This window comes from Drosophila yakuba, chromosome 3R (assembly GCF_016746365.2).
Source record: "Drosophila yakuba strain Tai18E2 chromosome 3R, Prin_Dyak_Tai18E2_2.1, whole genome shotgun sequence".
Taxonomy (NCBI): domain Eukaryota; kingdom Metazoa; phylum Arthropoda; class Insecta; order Diptera; family Drosophilidae; genus Drosophila; species Drosophila yakuba.
The window spans coordinates 11,255,856-11,279,404 of NC_052530.2; the positions used below are offsets into that span (position 1 = coordinate 11,255,856).

Here is a 23,549-nt window from a genome sequence, read left to right on the forward strand (position 1 = left end):
TTTTGAGCCCCCCATTAAAGTCGGGATCCCTGCTACCCGTAGACCGACCCCATTAAACCAAAACATACTCTCGTAAATCTCACGAACTTCTGGCATTCGACTCCAAACACATATTTTTCAACGCAGTATCATTTGGCTCCAGCATTTTATTCTTTCTGCACACTTTGTTCCTATCTGTTTTTATGGCACAATTTACTTTATTATCTGTCTATAAGCGGAATTAAAACAAATTGTGGGGATTTTTACACTATTAATTGCCGCCCAAGATGCTCAAGCTTTAGTACCGAATTCGAGGGAATTTGTTTCTTTACCGCCAAGTGAGGGGCCGAAAAAAAGTAAAGTTAAAAAAAGAAAAGGCAAACAAAAGTCAATGTCATTTGTTCCTTTGTTTCACTCTGAGATGAGAACTGAATTTTTAATTCGTTTCCAAAGTGAGTTGCGCAGGAAGGTTATGGGGATGGATATGTAATCGGGTTAGATGTTTGATATGGTGGCATTATGTGAGTAGAAGATTCTTGGAAAAACATTTGCAAACCCGTATATTTTATGATAATATCTTCAAGCTGTAGTACTGAAACTCATTAAGTTTAATCGTATGATTGTACATGTTCTTGTAAATGCTGAAACTGATACACTCGCTGCTTAGATTGCTTTTCTCACTCTTGATTTCTAAGCCATCTTCATTGGCTTGCCATATGCCCGCTAGAATGCCAATGTAGATGCTGGCTTAAACCCGGTTTTGTCTGATTCCGAGGTGTGTGCTGCCAATCAATTATCGAGGGAATACAATACTGCACAAATTTATGCCATACATTATAGTTTATTCATTTGTTCAATTAAATGCATTCCGATGCGTTCGCACGTACCGAAAGGCTTCCTTCAACTTACTCTCTATATGACTCCTCCGGATTTAGCCCCCAACCCCCAATCTCCTCCAGCATTGCCAAAAGTTAGGCGACAACCGCACATGACACACATGCCCAAAAAAAATAAGCGAAAATGATAAAATAACACATACATCTGACGAATTCGAATTGCGAAACTGTTTAATTTAGTTGCGAGTCACTTTTTTTCGCATTTTATTCGTTTATTTTGAGACATTCTTGGGTGCCTGAGCCGAGACTCCAAAAACCAAAGATCTCGGCAGAGAATTCAGAATTTGCGATTTATTTAACCTGACATTGAAGGAGGGGAAAAGGGGAAAAGCGGAAAGGGGAGGGGGGGGGGGGCGCACAGGTTGGAAAACCACACACAGAGGAGCATGGCTAAATTGATATTTATGTGCGAGTGGGGCCCACACTAAGTAAACATTAGAATCAACTTTTCAAACTCGCAGTTGACACAGTTTATGCTAGACAAGCCGCCAACAACAACCAATCGGTGCACCTGAGCCCCGAACAAAGCTATGCGATTACAGTGGAGCTTCTAATACAAAAAACAAGTGTGCAAAAAAATAGTTAAGCATGGTTCCTATAAACCTATTGCTACGAGTTGTGCTACGATGCAAAATCGTTGGGTGGAACCAATTTGTTTTTAATGTTACAAGAAATGCTGCTTCAGGGGTCTTTACTGTACCTATCTGCGGGCCCTCGTCGGCAATAATAAATTGCATTTTCTGCTCAACTCTGCGTCTTGGCCTATTGAGCACTTTCAAGTGTTTGGTCGCCAAACAAATAACTTTGATGTGGTTCTCTGCGGCTTTTGCATTTTAAGCTGCCTGGGAAACACCGAATCCCAGTTCTCGGCTTTGGGAAACGAACGCAAATTTAGCTGTTAACAGCCAAGAAAAAACAAATACAAAATGGTTAAAAATAAATTTTGATAAATGACCAAGCAGTTTCTGCGCCAGCCATTGTTTGCATTCAAAACTGGACAAAAGAAGTCGGAGAAACCGAAATAGAAATATCAAATAAATAAATTAAAAGCGTTTACCTAATTATAAGATACGATGATCAATCAAAAAGCCAACAGATGTTGTTACCAAGGGAAGAGTAGCGGAAATACACGCGCATATTGTCATATTAAGTAAAAGTCAGCTATTTTTCTTTTTTTTCCTATTTTGTTATTAATGATCGCAGCAAATTACAGTGTCACTTTCATGTCGTTAAATACTCGTATTTATTGAGCTGGCAAAAAGTTCTTCGTTGCCACTAATCACATGGCTAAAAGAGGAAGTGGCTAAATTTCTCCCCCGTCCAAAAGACTTGCCCGCGGGTGCCTTGAACCGCTCCTGGTTTCCTTAGTTGGGTGTTAATATTTTGCGCACCAAACTGAAACTGTCCACATGGCCGCACTTCCTCATTACGCTTTTTGCATGATTGTGTTCACTTTTGCCAAGTCTTTTTCCCTTTTTTTTGCCAAGTGAAGGCACACAAAGTGTGCTTTTCTTATAATTTTCGTATTTCATTTAATGTGAGTTGGGTGTTTAAAATGCGCGCTCACGCACAATTCGAGACCTGAAGTATTGCAATTATGGACAAAGGGGAAAGACCACTCAAAAGTCCAGAGGCGGAGGCATAAATGATAATGGGTGGGGCAGGGCCGAGCTGGGCCGGTGCAAAACAATTACTTCGTTTTGTTTTTCTCTTCTTTTTTCGATTTTAAATATTTTTTGTTGTGTATTTACCCTTTCTTACAAATTCAGCGCGCTTTCTTTGGCCGCTGTCTTACAAGAGGCGGAGAAAACGGAGACGGAGTCGGAGTTGGAGATGTCAATGCCCCAAGGGATCACTTCAGATAGGCGGCAGCTAGATGATGGATGGTAGGGGGTGTATGGCGATGACTACTGGGCTTTCTCACCATCGTTCCCAACTACATGTATGAATGGCTCTTCGGTTGACATTTGCATGAACATAGGCAAACGTAATGGGTGGAGTGGGGCGGTCGAGGGAAAAAGTGAAAGCCAGCGATTTTATTGACTGCCCGCCCAAAGACCGAAGACCAAAGACACCTGCAGACAGCCAAGGTCATTGCATAGAAAAACTCAAAGCTAATGATATGGCCCCACAGACCTGACCAATTGCCTTTTGTCCGAGCTTATTGAATATTGAATATGGGATATTGGATACTGAATATACTGAATACTGGAGTATCAGCTGAGTAGCAACTTCCTATGAATTCGCTGCGCCTGCGAGAATTGCCAGCCACTTGGCCGTAAATTACCATAAATTCCATTCCGCAGAACAGTTTAATATTTATAATTCTAAATCACGAGCACGACTGTCTGCAGCTATATGGTTGGCCATAAAAATCAGAACCGCAAAATAGCCACAGCTTAGATTAGATTACAGCCAGAACTCGCTTGCAGTTAGTTGGCCAAAACACCTCGACGCGATTAGACCAAGCAACTCGAAAGTGATGGATCTTAAAGGTTACCTAGGTTAGCTAGGTGAGCTGGGTGAGCTAGGTTAGCTCACCAGGGCCCCTAATCGGAGCTCTAATCGGCCAGGTACGTGAGTGATTAGGCTGGCAAATTGGGTTCAGTTCGATCGGATTGGGGCGAGGAAACGGTGGTGTTTGCCCAACTTTATTGTGTTTTAATTACGCTTCTCGCTTCTCACAGCGACTAAATACAGCCAGGTAAAGCGAATGGAGAATGTACTCTGTCGCCCCATAATTATTGCCAGGTTTAAGTGCTTTTCAGCCGTTTAATACACGTACTTAATGACTCTTGATAGTTGCATCTTCAAGTGGCGTTTTTTTTTTCAGCAAACAATTCGCCATCTAAATAATGTGAAAATGTTAACTGCGAAACGGAAAACAGAAAACAGAGGGCCCGTGTGGTGGCGTTTTTCATTTAGCAAAAGGAGGGGGAAAATAAAAACAAAAACAGAAACAGAAACAGTGCTACAAAAAATAGTAATTATAATACCTGATATCGTAAACATTTGCATATTGTAAGCTGTGCGAAAACACAACACGAGACTGAGACCAAGAGGAAAAAACACTTTACAGCTGCTGCTGCCAAGTGTTAATCATGGGGTAATTTATTAGCCAGTTGACACTTTTTGGCCGCAGTTGCGGAAAAATTCACTCGAAATCGGGTGTGAATTGGTGGTAATGTTGCGAGCTGGAAGTGCGAATTATACCCGATGATGGGTGAAAGTGTGGCTTACATTTGGGATTTAGTCCCCTAACACCCATTCATATCTGCGAAAACAAAAGTGTGTTAATTTCGGAGCATAAAACAAAGGATTGGCACTCTCAAGTTCTAATAAATGGAAATGGATTGGAATTTATAAGCGTCATATGGTTTATTCGTAAATCATTCGGATGTAACAACAATTTGTCATAAAATATGAAAAACATATATGTCATAATTGAATCATTGCTGCCGAACAACTCAATACAAAACAATTTTTGACAGCTGAAACATAGCTTTTCAAACAACAACTTTTGGGTTTTATTGTTTGATTGCTAATTTAGTTGACTAATTTCGCTGGGCATACATCTGAAATGGAATTATTGGCTAATTTAGTTGTTAATGACCGATTTCTCCCTTACTTGCACTGAGTAATAAATAAATTTATTAACTCATCTCCTTATTTCACTTGCAGATCTTCCGTAACATGCTCTTCTCCAACGAATATTGATTGGGTACATCAGCAGCACAGCCCCAAAAATGGCAGCCAGCAACGGGAGCAAATCCCCCATGGAGCACGATGCCGCGGGTTGCGATGAGGTGGACTTTATAGTGGCCACGCACAACAATAACAACGATTACGAGGATTTGGGCAGCGTGAGTCAGGCGGTGATCAACACCAAAGTAGCAGCAGCAACAGCCGCAGCAGCAACAACAGCAGCAACAACTGCAGCTGCAGCACCCGCAGCAGCAGCAACATGCACAGCAGCGACACCAAACAACGAACCAAACAGCAACACCCTGAAGAAAGCCAAGGAGCGCCGCACCCTCTTCCATTTCGGGAGCAGCAGCAGCAAGAAGCTGAGTCAGAGCAAGTCACAGGAGAGCCAGGAGGCGGGCAGCAAGGATACTCCGCCGGCAACAACTCCTGCTCCACTGCCGCCGGTGCCAATTGGAACGCCACCGCGCCAGTACAAGTTCGTGAAGAGCAACAGCTTGGCCAGATTGCTGGGCAATACCTACAATGCCAAGAAGTTCGAGAAGCAGGAGCAGAAGCGTCTGGCCTCCGGATCCGAGGGCGGCAAGTTCAACACCTACAGCGGGAGGCGTGGTCGCGCGGGTCCCTACCTGGAGCGATTCAAGCGGGTGTCCAAGGAGGACGGCGATGTGGCCGGCGAGGATGACACCGTGAGGGTCACGAACGTCATTACACTGACCACGGACTCGCGGGATCTGCTCTACGGCAGCCGGCAGGAGCATGTGGGTCGTACTGGGGGCTATGACCAGAACGATCAGCTCACCTCCAAGGCGTATCGCACACTTACCCGGAGTTTGGGCAAACTCTGGAGGCGCACACACAGCGTAGATATCAGCACACCCGATCCGGAGTTCAAGGTCTCCTACCTGGGCAACGTGTTGACCGGCTGGGCGAAGGGTGAGTAGCATATCTAAGCCCCAGTGGATCCATACTAATGTTGCATCCTTAGCAGGTGAGGGTTGTGTGGAGAAGCAGCTAAACACGCTGTGGCGCAACTACACGCAGCACTCCAAGCCGGACGTGATCATGCGCCTGAAGGTGTGCGCCTCCGGCTTGAAGGCCACCACCCGGCAGCATGGACTCACCGAGTACTGGGCCCACAGGATCACCTACTGCTGTGCACCGAAGAACTATCCGCGCGTCTTCTGCTGGATCTACCGCCACGAGGGCAGGAAGCTGAAGCACGAGCTTCGCTGCCATGCGGTGCTCTGCAGCAAGGAGAAGATCGCCCAGGACATTTGCGATACCCTGCGGGTGAGTGTTCCCTGCTGATCCCAATCCTGCATGAGTGGAGCATAGCTACCAATTGGTTTACACAGGAATCTATCTATAAATTACGAGATTAAACTGAAGTGGTTTTGTATTTAAAGTCAAGTAATCGCATGACTAACCATTTATGTTTATCTGTGGACTTTTTTCTTCCACCTTTCTTCCAATCTTGATGAACGTTTTGTTTATCAATGTGAACTTGTTCTATGTATGAAAAATCAAACAAAATGCTTTAGAATTCCAAGTCTGGGAACTTCCAGTTGTGTCAACTTAAATAAGCATCCATCTGTTCCTGCAGAGATTATTATTTTACTCATTTTGGATATATTCTAAAGTACATTGTATTTTGCAGGAAAACCTGGAGAGCGCTTTGCGCGAATTTAAGCGTGAGAAAATTCTGAAGCAAAACGCTCGCCTGAGTTTGGCCAACGCCGTCTACGACAATCCGAGCTTGCCGCGCCGCAAGATCATGCTGAGTGTGGGCGGCAACAACTACAGACCGCCGCTGGAACGCTCCAAGTCGGCGCCCAAACTGATGGCCATCGAGGAGGCCATTGGCGAGGAGGAGGGAGATGAGATCGAGGATACCAATGAGCCGGAGATGATGCCGTGCTGTCAGAAGGATTCCCTCTATCCGGCCATGACGCTGGGCCGACGTCGTTGTCGTCGCGGGCACTCCATTCGGCGAACGGGCAAGATTCAGGCCTCCTCGCCCTGCTGCAGTTCGCACATGGCGAAGGAGTTGCCGGAGGAGGATACCAATCAGATGGCGGCGGCGAGCAGTCCCGCCAATGATGGCTCTGATTCGGATGACTTTGAGAAGCTGCTGAAGTTCGATACGACTTTGAGCAATGAGTTGTTGCCGTACTTCGACATGCAGCTCCACAAGAACAGCAGCCAGAGCATGATGAGCCTGAGCGAACTCAAGGAGGAAGAGGGCGAACCGCTTAGCCTCCTACCCACCATTAATAGCGATCCCAGCGCCGATCCGGAGGCGGACTACAATGCCGAGGATCACGATGTGAGCGCTCCGCGACGCAGTGGAGTTTGCAGCGACGGCGAGGAAGACTTTCTGGACGATACGGACGACCATTACTTCCGGCATGCGGCCATGCTGACCATGCTGCACCGCAGTTCGATGCGAAAGATGCGGGCAGCCGATCAGGGGAGTCTCAAGTACCGCCACCAGACGCAGTCATCGATCTCCTCCAATGCGTCCAGCTCGACGACGGCCAGCACTTCGGCGGCAGCGGGCGGTGGATCCGCCCAACAGGGTCTGGCCAGTCCGGACAGCGACGAGGGATCCATATCCAGCGGCTGCGAGACGGCCAGCACAGTCACAAATGCCAACCACGAGGAGTACAACGGCAAGCGGGATAGTGATTCCGGCCAGCTGGAGCAGTCGCCGGACTTGGAGCTGGAGCAGGCGCAAGTGCTGGAGCAGATGATGATCTACCAAAGACTGGAGCAGCAGCTGCGCAACAACAGCGGCGATGCCACCAATTACAGCAGCTCGAGCAGCATCACCCTGAAGCGCAGCAATTCCGGAAGCGACAAACAGGAGAGGAGCGACCATCCGGATGACGACAACAGCGACAGCGACGAGAGCGGCTACGTGGAGTTCCAGGAGAAGGAGCGACCGGGTCAGCAGCCACTCATCAGCGAGGCCAGCGTGACGCTGGCCAAGATTGCGACCGTCAAGCCGCAAATACCACCAAAGCCGGCTCCACGTCGTTCGCTCAGTCTCAACGCGGTGGCCACCATCGGCGCTCCAGCGGGCTCATCCGCTGGCAAGGCATCGGGCACCGCCGTCTGAGCGAAATGCTTTAATCACAACGGAAACCCGTCTACAAATTGTTATTTCTGCACACCCGTCAGCGACCCACAGCAAACACACAAAGTGCAAGAAATTGAAATCCTAGTTGTAGGTTAGCCATTAGCACCTAGCCGTTAAGTCATTTGTTGTTGGTTCATCGAGAGGAAAACCTAACGATATTCCCCCATATCCCATCCCATCATCTAAATCTGTGCCCCTTGATCCAAAAATAATGAATTTATATTGTATGCCTTTGTAAATAAATTAGCCGCCCTACGCACTGCATGTACTATATACATTTACACAATTGTAATTGATGAACTGTATCTTATGTATCAATATAAATTATTATCTGAACGGTGTGTGCTGCACAGAGGAAAGTGTGAACAAAATTGGTTAAATTACGATAACAAATTTCGATTTGTGTTACATTTAGAACGAGTAATAGCCCCAAAATAGAAAGAACCTAAACCAATTTTGTAATCTTTGTTCTCTGTGACCTTATTGATTCACTTGTGAATATATTTATACCATTGATATATTGATACCCCCAGAGGACAGGCATTCTTGTACGGTTAAAGAAACCAGTTTATAAATTTAATTTCATTCCAAACTTGAGGCAGTTACATTGAACATATCAGATTGAGCAGATCTACTGGCAGATTGTGCTGCCGCTGGGCAGCAAGTTTTGTTGACGCAACATATAGCAAACCGTGCCGCGGAAATCGCGCAGCGAATGGTCCTGCAGCTGCTGATCGAAGACCTGTTGCATGTGGAAACGAATACGAATACGAAGATGAATGTGAATGTGAATAAGAAAACCAGTTGAGTGCATTCGATTACGGCGACGATTGATCGCGGCTACTTACGCCATTGTAAACGATGGTGGGAATGAAGCTCGGACTATACTGTTTGGTCACCAGCTCCGCCTGCAGCTGCAATTTGGTGCCCGTCTCGCTGGACAGGCAGTGGACCACATCGGTGAGCAGGCCCGCCTCATTGGCACACTGCGTGTGGAATGATATAGGTACATATAATGGGCATAATGGGCACAATAGGCGCTAATCAGTTGGGCAAACACTGCACAACGAGTACGCGGAAGGTAGATTACCTGATCAATGCGGGAGTAATCCGGTGCCAGCATCTGGCACACCACGAATTTCACCTGTGCCGCCTGGTTTCCGGTGCTGTTGATGACGCAACTCTGGAGGCGATTGCCCTTGCACTCAGCCGGTCCGTGCTGGCAGTGGAAGATGGCTCCATTGCGCTCCGACTGGGATTTGCCAAAGGGCACTAGGAGGATATCGATGTAGTCCTCAAACTCCTCGTAAACGGGTCCTAGCTGGTGCATGAAGTTCCTGCTGTCCGGGCACAAGGACTCGTAAAGCAGGGTGATGTGCAGCTAAAAGAGCATTTAAAATTTAAAAAAAAAACATTTAAAAGCATTTAAATTATTAAGTCTATAGCTAAATCCCTATGATACCTTTCACCTGTACTATTAATTATGCTTCGCATTATACAGCTAAATATTCATTTTGGGCTTCTGAATAATTCTAGAATCTTGATCCAGAGGAATTTACATAATGAAAGTAGAGTTTGAGTCTGTGGCTTTTAAATTTTCCTATTCTTTTAAACTATTCCTATGACTGACTAGTTTAAGGCCAATTTGAATAGTAAGTGTGGAGGCAGAACGCAGCTTTATAGAATGTTTGGTATCAGATAAGTGGTAGAAACATTTGTTCACGTAAAAGCCAATGTAAACAAAGAAGCAAAAGGCGGTGAAATGGAATCAGACCTTGTTCGACTGGCGCTTCTCCCGGGGCTTATCCTCGGGCTCAGCCCATCCGAAGGAGAGGATGAGAAGCAGCAAGCTAGCGGCAGTGGCCAGCTTCGTCATCTTGTGACTGGTAATTTGAGCTTGAGGTGTGCAAATCGATCGACCTTCGACGGAGTGCGGGAATGAAGGCTTCTACGTCCGCAGCGAATGCCAAGCCCAAGTGTATGCGACCGTCGGACTCGATTTTAGTTGAGCAACTGAGCGCCGTTTTGTCACATTCGAGGCTTAATTTCGGCCAGCAGCGAACTGGGAAGGGGCAGAGCTGTTTTGCCACCTCTCTTCGACGTTCTCGCGGGTAAGCCGGTTTCTGAACTCAGCTTATTTCGATTGAAAAAGCTTAACTAAGCAGACATTTCATGTATTCGCGTATACTATAGTTAACACTTTGTGCTAACTGCAAATATTACGAAGAAGTTGAGTTTATCCATCAATAGTACTATGAAGGCTAATAAACTTTTTATTATTCCTCAACCATTTTAGGTTGTACGTATTTATTTACTATTGCAAGAGTTATGCACAAAGCTGCTTTTTATTTATATAGAATTTAAAGAGACAAGTGTATAAGTCTTACCACTTTCATATTTAACTTAAGCTGTTGCTTAATTTCTTGGCATAGTTTTTCAAGTATCGAGTAATAAGCGAGGGTCTGCCATATCAGAAGAGACAGCATAAAGGATAGTATTATATTCACACTCAGTCTGTTCATGGTCCCAATAAAGAAAACAACTAGTAACTACCTTTTCCATATCAAACTACATTGCCAGTCCAATTTCACGCAACCGTTAAAAATGAAATTATTTGCTTTTTTGAGTCTAAATGAAAAAACGACCGCTATTTAAATGCAATCGATAGACGATTATGGATACAATTATCGATATCTTGTACTTTTAAAAACCGTGACGCAGTTAAACTGATTTATCAGCTATACATGAATTACTATTTGTTGTTCCTTATTTTTTTAAGAAAAAGTAACTTAATTTTACTAACTCTTCATTTAAAAAACCGTGATCCTATTAATCGTCACTACCTATCACGCTAAAAATGTCCATCGCTATTAAGTCAAAAACAAAGAAAGAAGCATACAAAGATTTAAGCTAGCTTATTGTTTATTAAAAATATGACCTGTAGTTAAACAGCGATCAAACCATGGAGAACCTGTGTCGAATTTGTGGCGGCCACTCAAAAACCTTGGTGGGCATTTTCGACGAGCAGGTGGATGAACATTTTAAAGGAGCCGTGGAAGCCAATCTCGCTGACATGGTAAGGACATGTGCCAACGTCCAGTTGGATCCCGACGATGCCATGCCCAAAAAAATCTGCATCGCCTGTGTCCACGATGCACGAACTGCTTATGGATTCAAGCGACGATGTGAGGAGACCTATAGGAAGTTCTATATGGCGATAATAGATGGGCAGGTCATCAAGGAGGAGCCCAACGACGAGGAATTTCTAGTCAATGAAAACCTATACAACGACAATCTGGAAGCAAAAGAGGAAGAAATTGAACAGTCAGATCAAACAGCTTCCAAAACGACCAAGTCCAGGCTAACCAGTAGAGCTGGCAGGCAGCTGAGAAATAGAAAGAATAAGTTTATAAAGTGCGAGCTATGCGTCAAAGAGTTTAAGCACGAAAGAAACCTCCTGGACCACATGAAGTAGGTACAACCAATTATAACGATATCAATTGTATGTTTGCCGTTGTTTATCTTATCCCGCAGAGTTCACAGCAATTCCCACGTATGCCAAAGCTGCGGAGAGCGTTTTCTGTTCAAGGCCGACCTGGATAAGCACCTATGCTATCGCAACAGCGATTCCACTGTTGAGTGCCCTGTATGCTTGAAAGTCTTCTCAAGTACTCATAGCCTTGACAGCCACAAATGCGAGGATATGCAGGAAAATCCGCCCTTTCAATGCCCCCACTGCCAGGAGGCCTTTACACGTGAACAAAACCTCAAGGCGCACCTGTTGATCCACGCGGATTCCAAACAGGGAAACGGACCCCACAAATGCTCATACTGCCAGACGGGATTTTTCAACAAGTCGGCTCTCAAGGTGCACATCCACGCCCACATGGGCGAGCGACCGCACGCCTGTCCCTTCTGCTCGTCTAACTTTCGTTCCAAGCAGGCCCTTAAGGTCCACATCCGCATACACACGGGCGAGAAGCCCTACCAATGCCCCCACTGCCCTAAGACTTTTTCGGACAACAATAACCTGGCAAAGCACCGGCGACGCCACTCGGATGAACGGCCCTACAAGTGTGCCATCTGCCAGCAAGACTTTCGGGAGAAACACCATCTGAAGCGGCACTTTCTTGGCAAGCATCGGGATGGAGACCAACAACCGCAGTTGAAGTGATACCATTAATACATAGCCAAAAACGTCGGTTTAATCGAATACATAGGTTAGGATTGGGTTATATTTACATCCCATTAAAATAATTTATGTGCATCTTTCTATAGCTAATACCTGGACTAAATGGAATTAGGGCGTTTTTAATTTATTTTTTTGAATAACATTTTGAGTGGCAGCACCGCTTTCGTTCGAAATTCGATATAGACCCGATTGTAGCGTTGCCAACTCGCCGTGATTTTGTTCACGTGGCACCTCCATTTTCATAAACAAACAAGCTATTCAACCCTTGAAACGCCACAAAGAGCAATGGAAATAAAACAACAAGTTGTATGTTTATAAATTATAAGTCTTACAAATTGTAATTGTGGTTTCCGTTTGCTTAGAACATCAAAGCAGCTACCAACACACAAAAAATACCGAATATTTCTCGACGTAATTTTCCCTAAACGTCCTTACAATTCGTCGTGTTCGCTTTGATCTTTGTCTTGCTTAGATTCATCATCCTTCTCCTCATCGTCATCATCCTCGTCCTCATCGTCCTTGTCGGAAGCCTTTTTCGCCTCCTCCTCGTCCTTCTTGCGCTGCACCTCATCCTGGGCCTCCTTCACCTTCTTCTCGCCCGCCTGGGTGTTCTTGACTTCGGCAGCAGCCTTGGCGGCCAGCTCCACGTCGTCCGTGATCAGGACATTGTCGAAGATGGTGCCGGACTTGACCTGCCAGAGATCGAAGCCCAGGGTGCAGATCTCCTTGCGCAGATACAGCTTGTCGTCGGGCACATACTCAGGATTGGCGATCTCGGGATGCTCCCAGGCGCCCTTGTAGTTGGGGTTGTCCAGCTGCTTTGGCTGCCACTCGCCCTTGAATTCTGGGTTGTCAATCATTGGTGGCTCCCACTCGCCGTCCATCTCATCGTCCCAATCCTCGGGCTTGGTGGCATCTGGGTCGGGAATGTGCTCTGGTTTGTCCCAGTCCTCGGGCTTCTTGTCATCGGGATCGGGAATGGTGGCCTACATAGATGTGTACATGTTGTTTAATAACAATGAGCTAAACCGGTTTTTCAAGGGTCTAAAGTCTGATTTTGGAGGGGGGTGTAGACCTTACCTTATCGTCCCAGTCCTCCGGCTTGGTGGCAGAGGGATCCTTGATCTTCTTGGGGGCCAGGAAGTCCCAGTCGTCCTCCAGGTTGCCGGACTCCACCTTCTCGTTGTCGATGAGCACCTCGTAGGTATTGTCGGGACGGACAATCAGCGTGTAGAAGTGGGTGTACACGTCATCTTTGCAGCGGATGTCTTTGCTGATTAGGTGGTTCTTGCCCTTGTAGCTGAAGATCACATGGACCTTCTTGGTGCCGGGTCCACAGATGTCCGGTCCGAACATGATCTCGTACGGTGACTCGCCGTGCATGTCGGTCTGGTCAAGGGAGCAGTCGAACAGCTTCACATAGCCGCCGCCGCAGTCGATGTTCTGCTCGTGCTTCACGGAGAATTGCACCACGAGGGGCTTGTCCTCGTTGGAGAAGCCATCGAACTTGCGGCTGGCCGCGTAGAATCGTGCATCCTGAGAGGTCTGAATGCCTATATGAACGTCCACATCAATACGAATGCGCGCGGCGCGGAGGGGGGGCGAGAAAAAATGTGTATACAGTTACTATAGCTACTCGAAAACGTACACGTAGTGGTTTTTCTTCTTCTTCAACCTCTTCTTCTTCTACTTCGTGCCCATGTTCTCCACACAGGCACATACAAATACAAATGCAGATAACACGCCGACGAAAAATAAAAATGGCAGAACGAACGAAGAGAAAGATTTGGAAAAGGGAGTGACGACACATCGACACATATACGTTACCTTTGTCGGCCTCAGCATCGTTGTAGAAGGTGCCGGGGGTGAGGACGAATTTTCCGAACTCCTTGCCAGGATGTTTGCTGTAGATCCACGTATCCTCCCAGTTTTCTGCGGGAACAAGCGGGGGTGTGATTTTAGTATTTTTTTTCTTTTCTCTGCCTCCTTTCGTTTTTCATTGAAGAGCGGAGGACCACATGGCGGGCATAAAACGCGATGACTTTCAACCACTTACCGTTGTCGAAATTCTCCTTCAGATAAACCTCGGCACTAATAAAGCCGACTGTCGCCAGCAACACTATCACTGTTTTGCACCACATCATGTGAACGATCCCGCACCACTTTTTGGACTGACTCTTCCAACTCCGATGGCTGTCCGAACTCGGTTAAAGTTAAGTGCTAAATGCCGGCAAGAAAGTGCTATTTATTTATTGCATCTGAATTGTGCGTGTCGGAGCGGGACAGATGGTTACTGCGATTGGTTTGCTGGAACGTTTTCATTGGCCCAAATCAAGCCAATCAGGGATGTCTACGTATTCTTTTCCACCGGCCAGGGCTGATTCCGATACGCAATCGCTTGCTGCCCTGACGCTATCGATTATTTGAGCTGGAATTAGAAACACTAAAGTGACCATTTGTTAATGAAATTAAACTATAAATATATAAAATTAATTAGATCGGGCGTACATTTAATTGTTTGCAGCAGGTTAAGCGAGTAAAACATAAAATTAGTGTCAGTTACAATACCTTTATCTTCTTAACAACAGCCATTATATCTATAAAAGTAAAGTTTCCAGGACATTCCTAAGCTTTTTAACGGTTTAACGGATTTTTTAAAATTATTTGCTCACACTTGCATAACTGGTCACCAAATAAGTTTTCACTCGAAGACACCCATACTAATTAAAAGTTATGGCATGAAATATAAACATTAAAACATATAAGAATATATAGAAATTTTAAAACTTTACACCTGTATTTTGATTAGTTTAGGAGCTTTCATATTTATAAGTCATAACTTTTCACATTTTTGGTGCATAAAAAAAAAATTTATGTTATTTCTGACAATTTATTGATACAAAAACTTTATAACCCAAAATCGTTAAGTTTAAAAATAAATTAATTACAATAAAAACACTTTGGTATTTAAAGCAATACCTTTTCCAAGGTATTTTTTAAGACCTAGCTTCGTGGCAGATACGGCAAGTTCGAGTGGAGCCCACGTGTTGAGCCAATCTTATCAAACGCCGATTCGAATGCGGCATTAAACAAATGGATTCCCTTAACAACGGATGGTTCAGCGAACTGCAGGCCGATCTCTGGCCTGGTCAGTCCTTCTCCCTGAAAGTCAAGGAGGTCATCCACAAGGAGAAGTCCAAGTTTCAGGACATCCAGATCGTTGAAACGTAAGATAAATAATTGATAAACAAATACTTGTAAACACAATCCCACACACGCTCCCATTTGTTTACATCTGAAATTCCTCAGTCTAGATCTAAATCAAAGTAAATTGGCTAAGATTGAGATAAAAAAAATTAACCAAAAGTGTTTAATTAGACGCAATACACACTTATCTGAAATTGTTAACAGCTTAAGCTGTTAAGATTTTAAGGTTTAAACTGCAATAGCCTAATCCCATATGTATCCTACATTGAAGGTCCCTAAAACGTAGATTGTAGAAATCGAAAATTTTCCACTGGCTTTACAAATACAAATTGCCCAGACAGCATTTTCGGACCCTTTGGTTTTCGTGTGTTTATTCTTGATCTGCACCAACAGCCTTATCGATGGAGTCATCTAAGGCCAAAAACGAAAGAAAGAATACTGATAGCAAGTCAGCTCGTATTTCAGGTTTGAATTCCTCCAGTCGAACATTGGGTACACTTCCGCCGCTGAAAAAATCAATAATTCGATAATTCTCTTGCAGCGAAACGTATGGAAGGTGCCTGATTCTGGACGGAATCATCCAGTGCACTGCCAGGGATGAGTTCTCGTACCAGGAAATGATATCCTTCCTGCCCCTCTGCGCCCATCCGAATCCCAAGAAGGTCCTGATCGTGGGCGGTGGCGATGGCGGCGTTGCTCGCGAAGTTGTCAAGCATCCCCTGGTCGAGGAAGTGCATCAGGTGGAAATCGACGACCGTGTCGTCGAGCTGTCCAAACAATACCTTCCGGCGATGGCCTGTGGGTTCGCCAACGAGAAGTTGAAGCTGACCATTGGCGATGGATTTGACTACATGAAGAAGCATAAGAACGAATTTGATGTCATCATAACCGATAGCTCGGATCCAATTGGTCCGGCAGTGAGCCTGTTCCAGGAAAGCTACTACGAGCTAATGAAACACGCCCTGAAGGATGACGGAATCGTGTGCTCCCAGGGCGGTAGCTTCTGGCTGGATCTGGACTACATAAAGAAGACAATGTCGGGCTGCAAGGAGCACTTCGCTAAGGTGGCCTATGCCGTCACCTCCGTTCCGTCCTATCCCTGCGGCCACATTGGCTTCGTCATGGGTTCCCTGAACAAGGACCAGGACTTTGCTACTCCCAAACTTGGAAAGTCCGAAATCGATGCCTTAGATCTTAGGTACTACTCCTCAGAGGTTCATTCCGCCGCCTTTGCCTTGCCTCGATGGGTGCAGAAGCACTTTTACGAATGACCTAATTGCTTAAAGATTCTTGTGTATCCGTTTGTTAAAAATAAATATGACAATAATACAACTTGCTTATCCTCGTTCTTTAAATTCTAAGATATTTTCAAAATATGCTGACGCTTGAAGTGATTCATTTTCACTTCTCATGAGCATTTATCAACATCCGCAAGTGGAATTTTTACTGCCTGAGTATTCTTACCAATGCGACTACTCTTTCAGATATTTTACTGTTGAAATTAGAACAAATTGTAATATGTTTATTACGTAATGATATATACAGTTGGCTCTATTTAATTTTTGTATTTGTAAGTTGTTGGGTTGTTGTGTTAACATAATGAGACTTATTGCAAAACTTTACACGACCGAATGTTACCTTTATATATCGCATATATTGCAAAACTTTGAAAGGAAGCGGTTCTTATATTCAAAAATGACCTTAACTGCAGTTGATTTAACTAAAAACTGATATTCACTTTTAATAACTTAATAGAAATTATATCATCAACCTGTTTAATGACTAATTAAATATTGTTATAGTTAGGAAACGCAATTGATACATAATTACAAAATTATATGTAAAATATGTACAATCATTTTATATTTGTTGTCTTCTCGCCTATTCTAAAGTTAATTATCATTTTTTTTGTGTCGGATAGATTTTGGTGTCTAATGTGCGTGTTTATGTGTAATAAATATAATGTATGTGCATTGCGATTTTGGTAGCCGAGCTCCAGTTTTCGAAAAAGTCGAATCAATTTGTATATAATGGAATACTATTTCACATTTTTAGAAATAGATGGTTAAACTAAATATTTTGTGTACGTATACTCCTTTAACTGGGTAAATTTGAATAAACCTATAAAGTAAATAATTTTTACTAAATGATTACATTTGTAAATGCGTATTCCAAAAATGAAACACGAGCAGTTGAACAAAAATTAATAATAATGGTTTTGAAAACCGGAGCTTGGCTGTCTATAATTTGTTATGCGACTGATTTTGTATACGGAATTCCATGTCTTCGCGATTACATTTGTTATAGCGTTTTTTATATTATCAATATAATAAAGTAGGGTAGGGATTTTTTCTTCATGAATGGCCAACACATAACACATCTATGAATATCGTTCATGTTTGCTTTGCTTTACGTTAAAGGGAGGTACTAATTTGTTAACAATTTCTATATAAGTCAAACTCGAACAGAGTCCGCTGCCTGAAACTTAGTGTTTTTCTTTAGAGTGCCAGATTATTTCGACGACCATTGACCTTATTGACTAAATTGCAGATTTTTAAGGCTGGTCCCAGCTTTAGGCCCATGTACTTCATCATCATCTCTGAATTTAGCAATAATAAAGCTTTACCATCGATTTCCTATAATCAAAAAATAAAAGGGTAAGTTAATCGCTTTAAAGAGGTAGTGGCTATTACTTACGTGCTTTCGGAAGAGATCACCATGAACTGCGAGGGAGTTGTCGTTGCTCTCGATGTACTGGATCACCTCTTCTATGGACCAGTCGATCGGCTGCGACCGCAGATGTGAGTTTGCCGAAGCGGACGTTGGTGTGCTCACGGGTGAGGTAATTGCGGTGTAGCTCGGAGAAGCTCCCGCAGTCGCCGCTGCTCCAGCCGGCGCGGTGGCCGCCTTTGCCGCTGTAACTCCACCTGCAGCCAGTGCAGTGGACGAGGCTGACTGGCAGCCCGTGAACGGCGTGGACACGGATGTCGGCAACGAGGCGCTTGACGAGAGCGTCGTTGGACTCTTGTAGTAGCTATTCGAGGGTTTGACATTGGCCTGCTCCGGATGAACTTCCGCCACCAGAGGCGCCAGGTATTTGCCAATTGTGCTGGTGTTCGCAGATCCTCCGGCAAGGCTCGTGCTGGACGACGTTGACGAGCTGCTGCAATGGCTGGTCGAAACGTGCGTGGTCTGGCTCGTTTCCTGGTTCCCGTTTGTCGCCGAGCTATTCGTGTTTGCGTGGTGTTGGAAGCGTACTTTCCGCAGAGCCTGCGTTGTGGAGGAAGTCTGCGCGGTCGCCCCGTTGGGCTCTGATTTTATGACCACCTTGTTGTTGGACTTGCTGGCACTGTTGTTGTTATTGTTGAGACTGTGGTTGTTTGGCTGGCTGGCAGGCTCCTTGCCGTTGTTCGTCGGAGTTTTTGACTTGGTCTCAATTGGCGATTTGACACCCACTTCCTGCTTGATAATCTTTTCAGACGGTGATGACGTTGCCGAGTTGGACTGACGGTTTCGCTTGTCGGCGAGCACTGGCGAGGAAGGCGGTGTGGCTGACTGAGTCAGTTGACGCTTTCGACTATTCGCGCACTTCTTGCACTCCTCCGTCTCGTGGACCAAGGAAATGAGATTCGCACATGCCCGGCATGTAGTGCACAGTGTTTCGATGAATTGGGCCAGGCTTTCGTCATCCTTCATTCGCATTGGCGATGGTATTTTTACCTTTAAGAAGTGAAGAGTACATTTTAAAGAGATTGTTTAATTGACTTAATTGATATTGAACTCACTGTAAAGTTTTTTCCCGCTGCCGTCACAATGTGAACATCTCCTTCCAGGGCAAACAGCAACTTTGAGAGCTGTTGCGTATCCGTGCTGGCTGCTAGAACCTCCTGCAGGCAGAGCTTGGCCAGCGTTTGGTAGGTGGGCCCCGTCACCATGCAGGGCAGCTTGGAATTGTTGATGAACGGACCGCCCTTGCAGTTCGGATGGAAGTGGGCTGTGGCGGGGGAAGCGGGAACCATAGCCTCTGATTCAGCTACAACGGTGTAGCGAGGTCGAGGGCATCGCTGCTTGCTAGAGCTGGAGTCCATGCGCGATTTATGGCCCGGCGGCTGCATGGGGTGGCAACTTCTAGCGCACCAGCCGGCGGGAAAAATGTCACGCGATCGGTAATTGCACCAGTAGTCGAATGCCCCCCGCCATCCATCAAATGTTACATGGATCTGATCATCCTTGATTGCATCTACTGTTGCACAGCAAATGAGCTGCGGGTTCTTCTTGTCGACAGCCTCAAGTTTCTGGCCCACCTTGAACAGGTTTTCCTCTGGCGAAAGCGGCTCTGGCTGGAAGATCTCCTCTGGCGCCACCATGGCATTGTTAAGGATCTTGCACAGATAGCCGGGCCAACTGGATGCGTTCATGCGGAATCCCAGAGGCGGCTGCAGCATGCCACCGTTCTTTTCACAGTGTCCAATGGCATGGATCTCAGTGGAATCGACCAGCCGCCAAAAGTCATTCTGTGAGTCACTTCCATCTAGGCGTAGCCGCAGTCTGGAGCCGAGCACTCCAACCACGGTGGCAATGCAGGTGGAAGTGACGTTGCGCGGATCCAAAGCCTCAAGCTTCATGCCGATTTTAAAATCATTGTTGGGAGGATTCTGAGCCTGTTTGAAACATTTGGCAGGAGCAGCTTCGCTACCCGTTTCCTAAAAGGCACAGAAGTATGAGATTGGGTTTAAAGGGTTATCACAGCTTAACATACCTCTAGATAAGCATCCCAGTCAAAGACGTGAAAGCTCTCGTATTGAAAGGGTCCCGTTGGTGCAGGCGCTCCACTGGCCAGCAATTTGCGCTCGTTCTCCGCCAGACCCTTGCCCGCTGCCGATCCGCCGCTGTGCCTGGTCGAGCAGTTCTTCTTCTGATGCTTGTTCATGCACATGATCGAGCAGAACTCCTTGTTGGGCGCCCCATCCCGGATGACGTTGTCGCACTGGGTACACGCCCCCTTGCTGTACGCCTTGCGGAACTCGGCGATGCATGTTTCCGAGCAGAACTCCTTCTTGCCGGTCTGCGTGGGCAGGACGTACTGCAACGGTAGCTTGCCTTCGCCGCACCAGGTGCATGTGGCTCGTTTGGCCGGTCTACCCCGTTGCCGTTGCGTGGACGCGGGCGATGTTGTGCTTCCAGGGGAGGCGGATGTGGATGTGGAGGAGGCGGAGGTGGTGGCATTCGTACTGGCTCCTGCCGCAGCAGAATTGCTCCCGCTGCTGGTGCTGCTATCACGTCCGCCGGACATGGTTTCTCGCGTGGCTCCCGTGGTGCTATCCTAGTAGTCGCACTTGCTGATTCCCGCCGGCAAGCCCCTTGGCATCTCAGGCGATTTCGATTTTGTGTGTTCCGATCCGGCGGTCAAATCGCATTGCGGCTGCCTGGACTCACTTGCCACCAATAGCAAGTCTTGTTTAACTGCACTTAATTTCTGATTTCTTTCGATCTGGCCTGGCGAAATGTTGCGGCGTTCTTGAGGTCACGTAATAACAAATTGGTGGTCAAATCGCATCGCATCACTCAACGAAAACAAGCGCGCACCGCACAATTAGTTCCTGGGTCACCAAAGGTCGGCCTTTTAATTTAGCGGATGTCGCGGATCTTATTATGCGGTTTCAACGCAAAATTAGCTGAGTTGGAGTCGGTTAAACTGCGAAATTTTACACTTTTTTTACTTTTACGCACGGTTCCGCCATATTTGTTTTTCTAGTGGTGACCATCAGATCTTCGCGCCTATCGATAGTCGCTAACCCGTGACTGGTCACGAAATGATAAAAATATTCAAGAAATGCGACTATTGAAAAATGTTATCGAAGCAAGTAAAGGATATTTTAAAATAACGTTAAAAGGGAAAAACCCTTCCGTTAAATGAAAGGTTTTTAAATCCATGTTATATTTATTTGCAGTTTGCTTGCTTAATTCATTTTCATATTACTTAATGCTTAATACTCAGTAATGGTCAGCAATACAATAATTTAACGATTAATTTTACTCCTATAATATATTAATATTTATTATTCTTTCAGTAAGATAGTTACTTACTTAATCGACTTAAGGGTGAACACTTTTGGTTTTACAATCTTAACTCATAAGCTTTTATTAATACGTTGTGTTTGCTAAAATCAAATTAATTGTTATTGATAAGTTGCCATATTAGCTCATAGTATTTTCCCGAAAGTCGAAAGTCGTTAATAAAATTTGCACAGCATAGAGTGGGCGTAAATGGGTAAAATTTTAAAAACGTGTAAATGTGCATGTGTGGTGCTCGGTATACATCAATCGAAAAACAAAAAAAAAAAAGGGGGGTTAGTCAACGAAACTAATATCTACCAATTTTTGGAACGTTCTGGTATGTAAACTTTTCCATTCAACTGGGAGAAATTCGCAATAAAGCGGGTTAGATAGTGAAATATGGGTGGAAAAAGGGAAAGTTTTGATGTTTTAATAAAATCATGAACAAGAAATGGGAGCGCTTTAGTGATTACTGCAATACTGATATAGAAATGCCTTACTACTAAATTACTATTAGTTAAGGCTTAACCGATTGGGCTAAGGGTTTATAAGGTAAAGTAAATTAATATGATTTGGTTGCTATTCGTTAATTTTATTTACTGAAGTGTGGCTCTCATATGTCAAGAAGTCTAGCAAATCACTTGCAAATAAGTCCAAGTATTGAGTGTGTTTGTCTGCAGTAAATTCAGCATGCCAAATCGTGGAAAGTGGCTCAAAGATGAAACAAGTTGGGAAAACTTTTCTGGGATTAGCCGAAATATATATTGGACAAACTTTTTGACTAACTTCTACTGCTGTTTGATTTTTCTTCGCTTTGCTTAAATGGTCCGTAGCTGGATTTAATTGAGGTGCTTCGAGGAATAATCCGCTCATTTAGACGGCAAAAAAAGTCGCTTTTCAAAGATATCCAACTGGAAGCAAAATATTACGGCTAAAGAACTCGGTAACTCTGTTAATTGACTATTTTGAAGGCGGTGTGATGTCCTTCTTGAATATTCAATAAAGACGTTCCTAATTATTAATGATTAAACTTGACCGAAACCAAGTTCCCTGACACTCACACAATCGTCAAAACGCGCATAATTGGATGGGACCATCGGCTGCCCATAACAAGGATAATTGGATGAAATGAGGCGGCTGCCTTTTCTGCTCCTCATTAAATGCCCGTTTACCGCTTAGTCGCCTGTCAAATCCTCGATGGGCTATTAGAAAAAGGGGTGTCTTGAGTCATTGACTTGTTACGCAAATCGGACAAAAGAATTTCCTCTGGGTGGCCAGTAGCTACTGGTAAGTGGGCTGTAATTGCAGGCGCTTGAGTGGGGATTGCACTCAGTGCTCAACTTAATAAGCATATCCATTAATGGGTGCGAACCAAGTAACGATGCCCTTTCTTACAGCTCGCTGTTTCTTGAATCCCCAAGCAAAATTAATCAGGAACGTAACAAAGCTAGGCAGTTAGTCTATTAAAACTGAAAAGTAAATTATGAACCCCTTCGCTGCTGCTTAAAAGTGACTCGCACTATCGCACTATCAAAACAGCATTACCGCTGGCATAAAAGCACGTATAAATTGGCGGGAGTGGCATTTTGACGGAATTCAATCAGCCATAAAGCATCCTGCTGGGCAGGAAATGGAGGCGTTTGCCTACGTGCTTAATTACAAGCCGACGCATGCACATTCTGCATACATAAAAGCCCGAAGACACGTGTTCCGAGCAATTAAAAAGTATGTCAAAGTGGGTGATCAACGCGCCCAAGGACGCAGGACAATTGCGAAAGCTGGCAACACTGTTGCTTTTGAGTGATGCGTGGGCCAGTCAAACTAGTTGATGGCATGAAAACTTTTGGGACTCCCAACATGCAGCTCTATAACTTAGATTGCGTATCTGGCTGCGTGTACAATGTGCCAAGCAATGCGAATTAAATCTTAATTGAAATCCTTTTATTGCCTTTTCAAGGTAATCAGTAGTAACGATTGTTGCTATTCCTACCGAAAATAGCAAGGATATCGGCCTGTGGTAACCTTCTCGTATTCCAATAAAAATTGATTGGTCCCCGAAATAAGACGAAACCCCCAGCAGGCGGAGCACCTCCTGCGTGGAACCCATCTCCTGGCCAGGATCCCCGTGGCTATCGTTTGACGGATTTATGGCGAGCAATTTAACGCCCGATTGCCGACCAAGCGGAATGTCGGGCCACGTTAGCACCTCTTGACATGACATTGAGTGCTCCGGAGTCCGTATCCTCGTCACTTTTAAATCGAACAATTAATGTGCAAATAAAACTCATTAAATATTAATTGAGTTCGATAATTACAGAGATGATGGGGTTGCGGCTTCGCGCAACATGTTGCTAAAGCACCTGATTTG

The 23,549-nt window shown here is 45.0% G+C and overlaps 6 protein-coding genes across 12 annotated transcripts in view; 3 read left to right on the top strand and 3 right to left on the bottom strand.

The window, feature by feature from the left end:
• Window positions 1-8,179, top strand: part of LOC6536392 — a 34,779-nt gene extending 26,600 nt beyond the window's left edge. For 2 of the 4 annotated variants that reach the window (XM_015192241.2, XM_039376077.1), the window contains 3 exons: window positions 4,557-5,516; window positions 5,569-5,873; window positions 6,241-8,179. In XM_015192241.2, coding sequence (XP_015047727.1) covers window positions 4,622-5,516; window positions 5,569-5,873; window positions 6,241-7,704 — 2,664 coding nt within the window. In that variant the 5' untranslated portion in view covers window positions 4,557-4,621 and the 3' untranslated portion in view covers window positions 7,705-8,179. Of the gene's footprint in view, window positions 1-3,334; window positions 3,449-4,556; window positions 5,517-5,568; window positions 5,874-6,240 lie in introns of those variants that run through there. The other 2 variants (XM_002096938.3, XM_015192240.2) reach the window with 2 other exon arrangements.
• Window positions 8,180-8,276: 97 nt separating this feature from the next.
• On the bottom strand, window positions 8,277-10,269 carry LOC6536393 (gamma-interferon-inducible lysosomal thiol reductase). Of its 2 annotated transcripts, none has more exons than XM_015192242.3 (4): window positions 10,113-10,269; window positions 8,816-9,106; window positions 8,574-8,711; window positions 8,277-8,467 (listed from the first exon to the last, which is right to left on the bottom strand). In XM_015192242.3, the coding sequence occupies exons 1-4, from the start codon at window positions 10,245-10,247 to the stop codon at window positions 8,357-8,359; spliced, it is 675 nt and encodes a 224-aa protein (XP_015047728.1). In that variant the 5' UTR covers window positions 10,248-10,269; the 3' UTR covers window positions 8,277-8,356. The 2 variants fall into 2 exon arrangements, with proteins under 2 accessions (XP_015047728.1, XP_002096975.1); XM_002096939.4 differs by lacking the exon at window positions 10,113-10,269 and adding an exon at window positions 9,500-9,743.
• A 306-nt stretch (window positions 10,270-10,575) lies between these two features.
• On the top strand, window positions 10,576-11,945 carry LOC6536394 (zinc finger protein 664). 2 transcript variants are annotated; one of them, XM_039376081.2, is made up of 3 exons: window positions 10,576-11,196; window positions 11,260-11,593; window positions 11,669-11,945. In XM_039376081.2, exons 1-3 carry the CDS (start codon window positions 10,688-10,690, stop codon window positions 11,897-11,899), a joined length of 1,074 nt encoding a protein of 357 aa, XP_039232015.1. In that variant the 5' UTR covers window positions 10,576-10,687; the 3' UTR covers window positions 11,900-11,945. The 2 variants fall into 2 exon arrangements, with proteins under 2 accessions (XP_039232015.1, XP_043063077.1); XM_043207142.1 differs by having other exon boundaries at window positions 10,577-11,196; window positions 11,260-11,945.
• A 279-nt stretch (window positions 11,946-12,224) lies between these two features.
• LOC6536395 (calreticulin) lies at window positions 12,225-14,145 on the bottom strand. Its single transcript, XM_002096941.3, has 4 exons — window positions 13,974-14,145; window positions 13,745-13,849; window positions 12,998-13,470; window positions 12,225-12,903 (listed from the first exon to the last, which is right to left on the bottom strand). The coding sequence occupies exons 1-4, from the start codon at window positions 14,059-14,061 to the stop codon at window positions 12,349-12,351; spliced, it is 1,221 nt and encodes a 406-aa protein (XP_002096977.1). The 5' UTR covers window positions 14,062-14,145; the 3' UTR covers window positions 12,225-12,348.
• Window positions 14,146-14,953: 808 nt separating this feature from the next.
• Window positions 14,954-16,456, top strand: LOC6536396 (spermidine synthase). 2 transcript variants are annotated; one of them, XM_039376083.2, is made up of 3 exons: window positions 15,005-15,144; window positions 15,396-15,589; window positions 15,666-16,456. In XM_039376083.2, the coding sequence occupies exon 3, from the start codon at window positions 15,742-15,744 to the stop codon at window positions 16,393-16,395; it is 654 nt and encodes a 217-aa protein (XP_039232017.1). In that variant the 5' UTR covers window positions 15,005-15,144; window positions 15,396-15,589; window positions 15,666-15,741; the 3' UTR covers window positions 16,396-16,456. The 2 variants fall into 2 exon arrangements, with proteins under 2 accessions (XP_002096978.1, XP_039232017.1); XM_002096942.4 differs by lacking the exon at window positions 15,396-15,589 and having other exon boundaries at window positions 14,954-15,144.
• A 185-nt stretch (window positions 16,457-16,641) lies between these two features.
• Window positions 16,642-20,881, bottom strand: LOC6536397 (polycomb protein Scm). The gene is made up of 4 exons (XM_002096943.4): window positions 19,884-20,881; window positions 18,910-19,827; window positions 17,822-18,844; window positions 16,642-17,760 (listed from the first exon to the last, which is right to left on the bottom strand). Exons 1-4 carry the CDS (start codon window positions 20,415-20,417, stop codon window positions 17,623-17,625), a joined length of 2,613 nt encoding a protein of 870 aa, XP_002096979.1. The 5' UTR covers window positions 20,418-20,881; the 3' UTR covers window positions 16,642-17,622.
• Window positions 20,882-23,549: the final 2,668 nt, after the last annotated feature.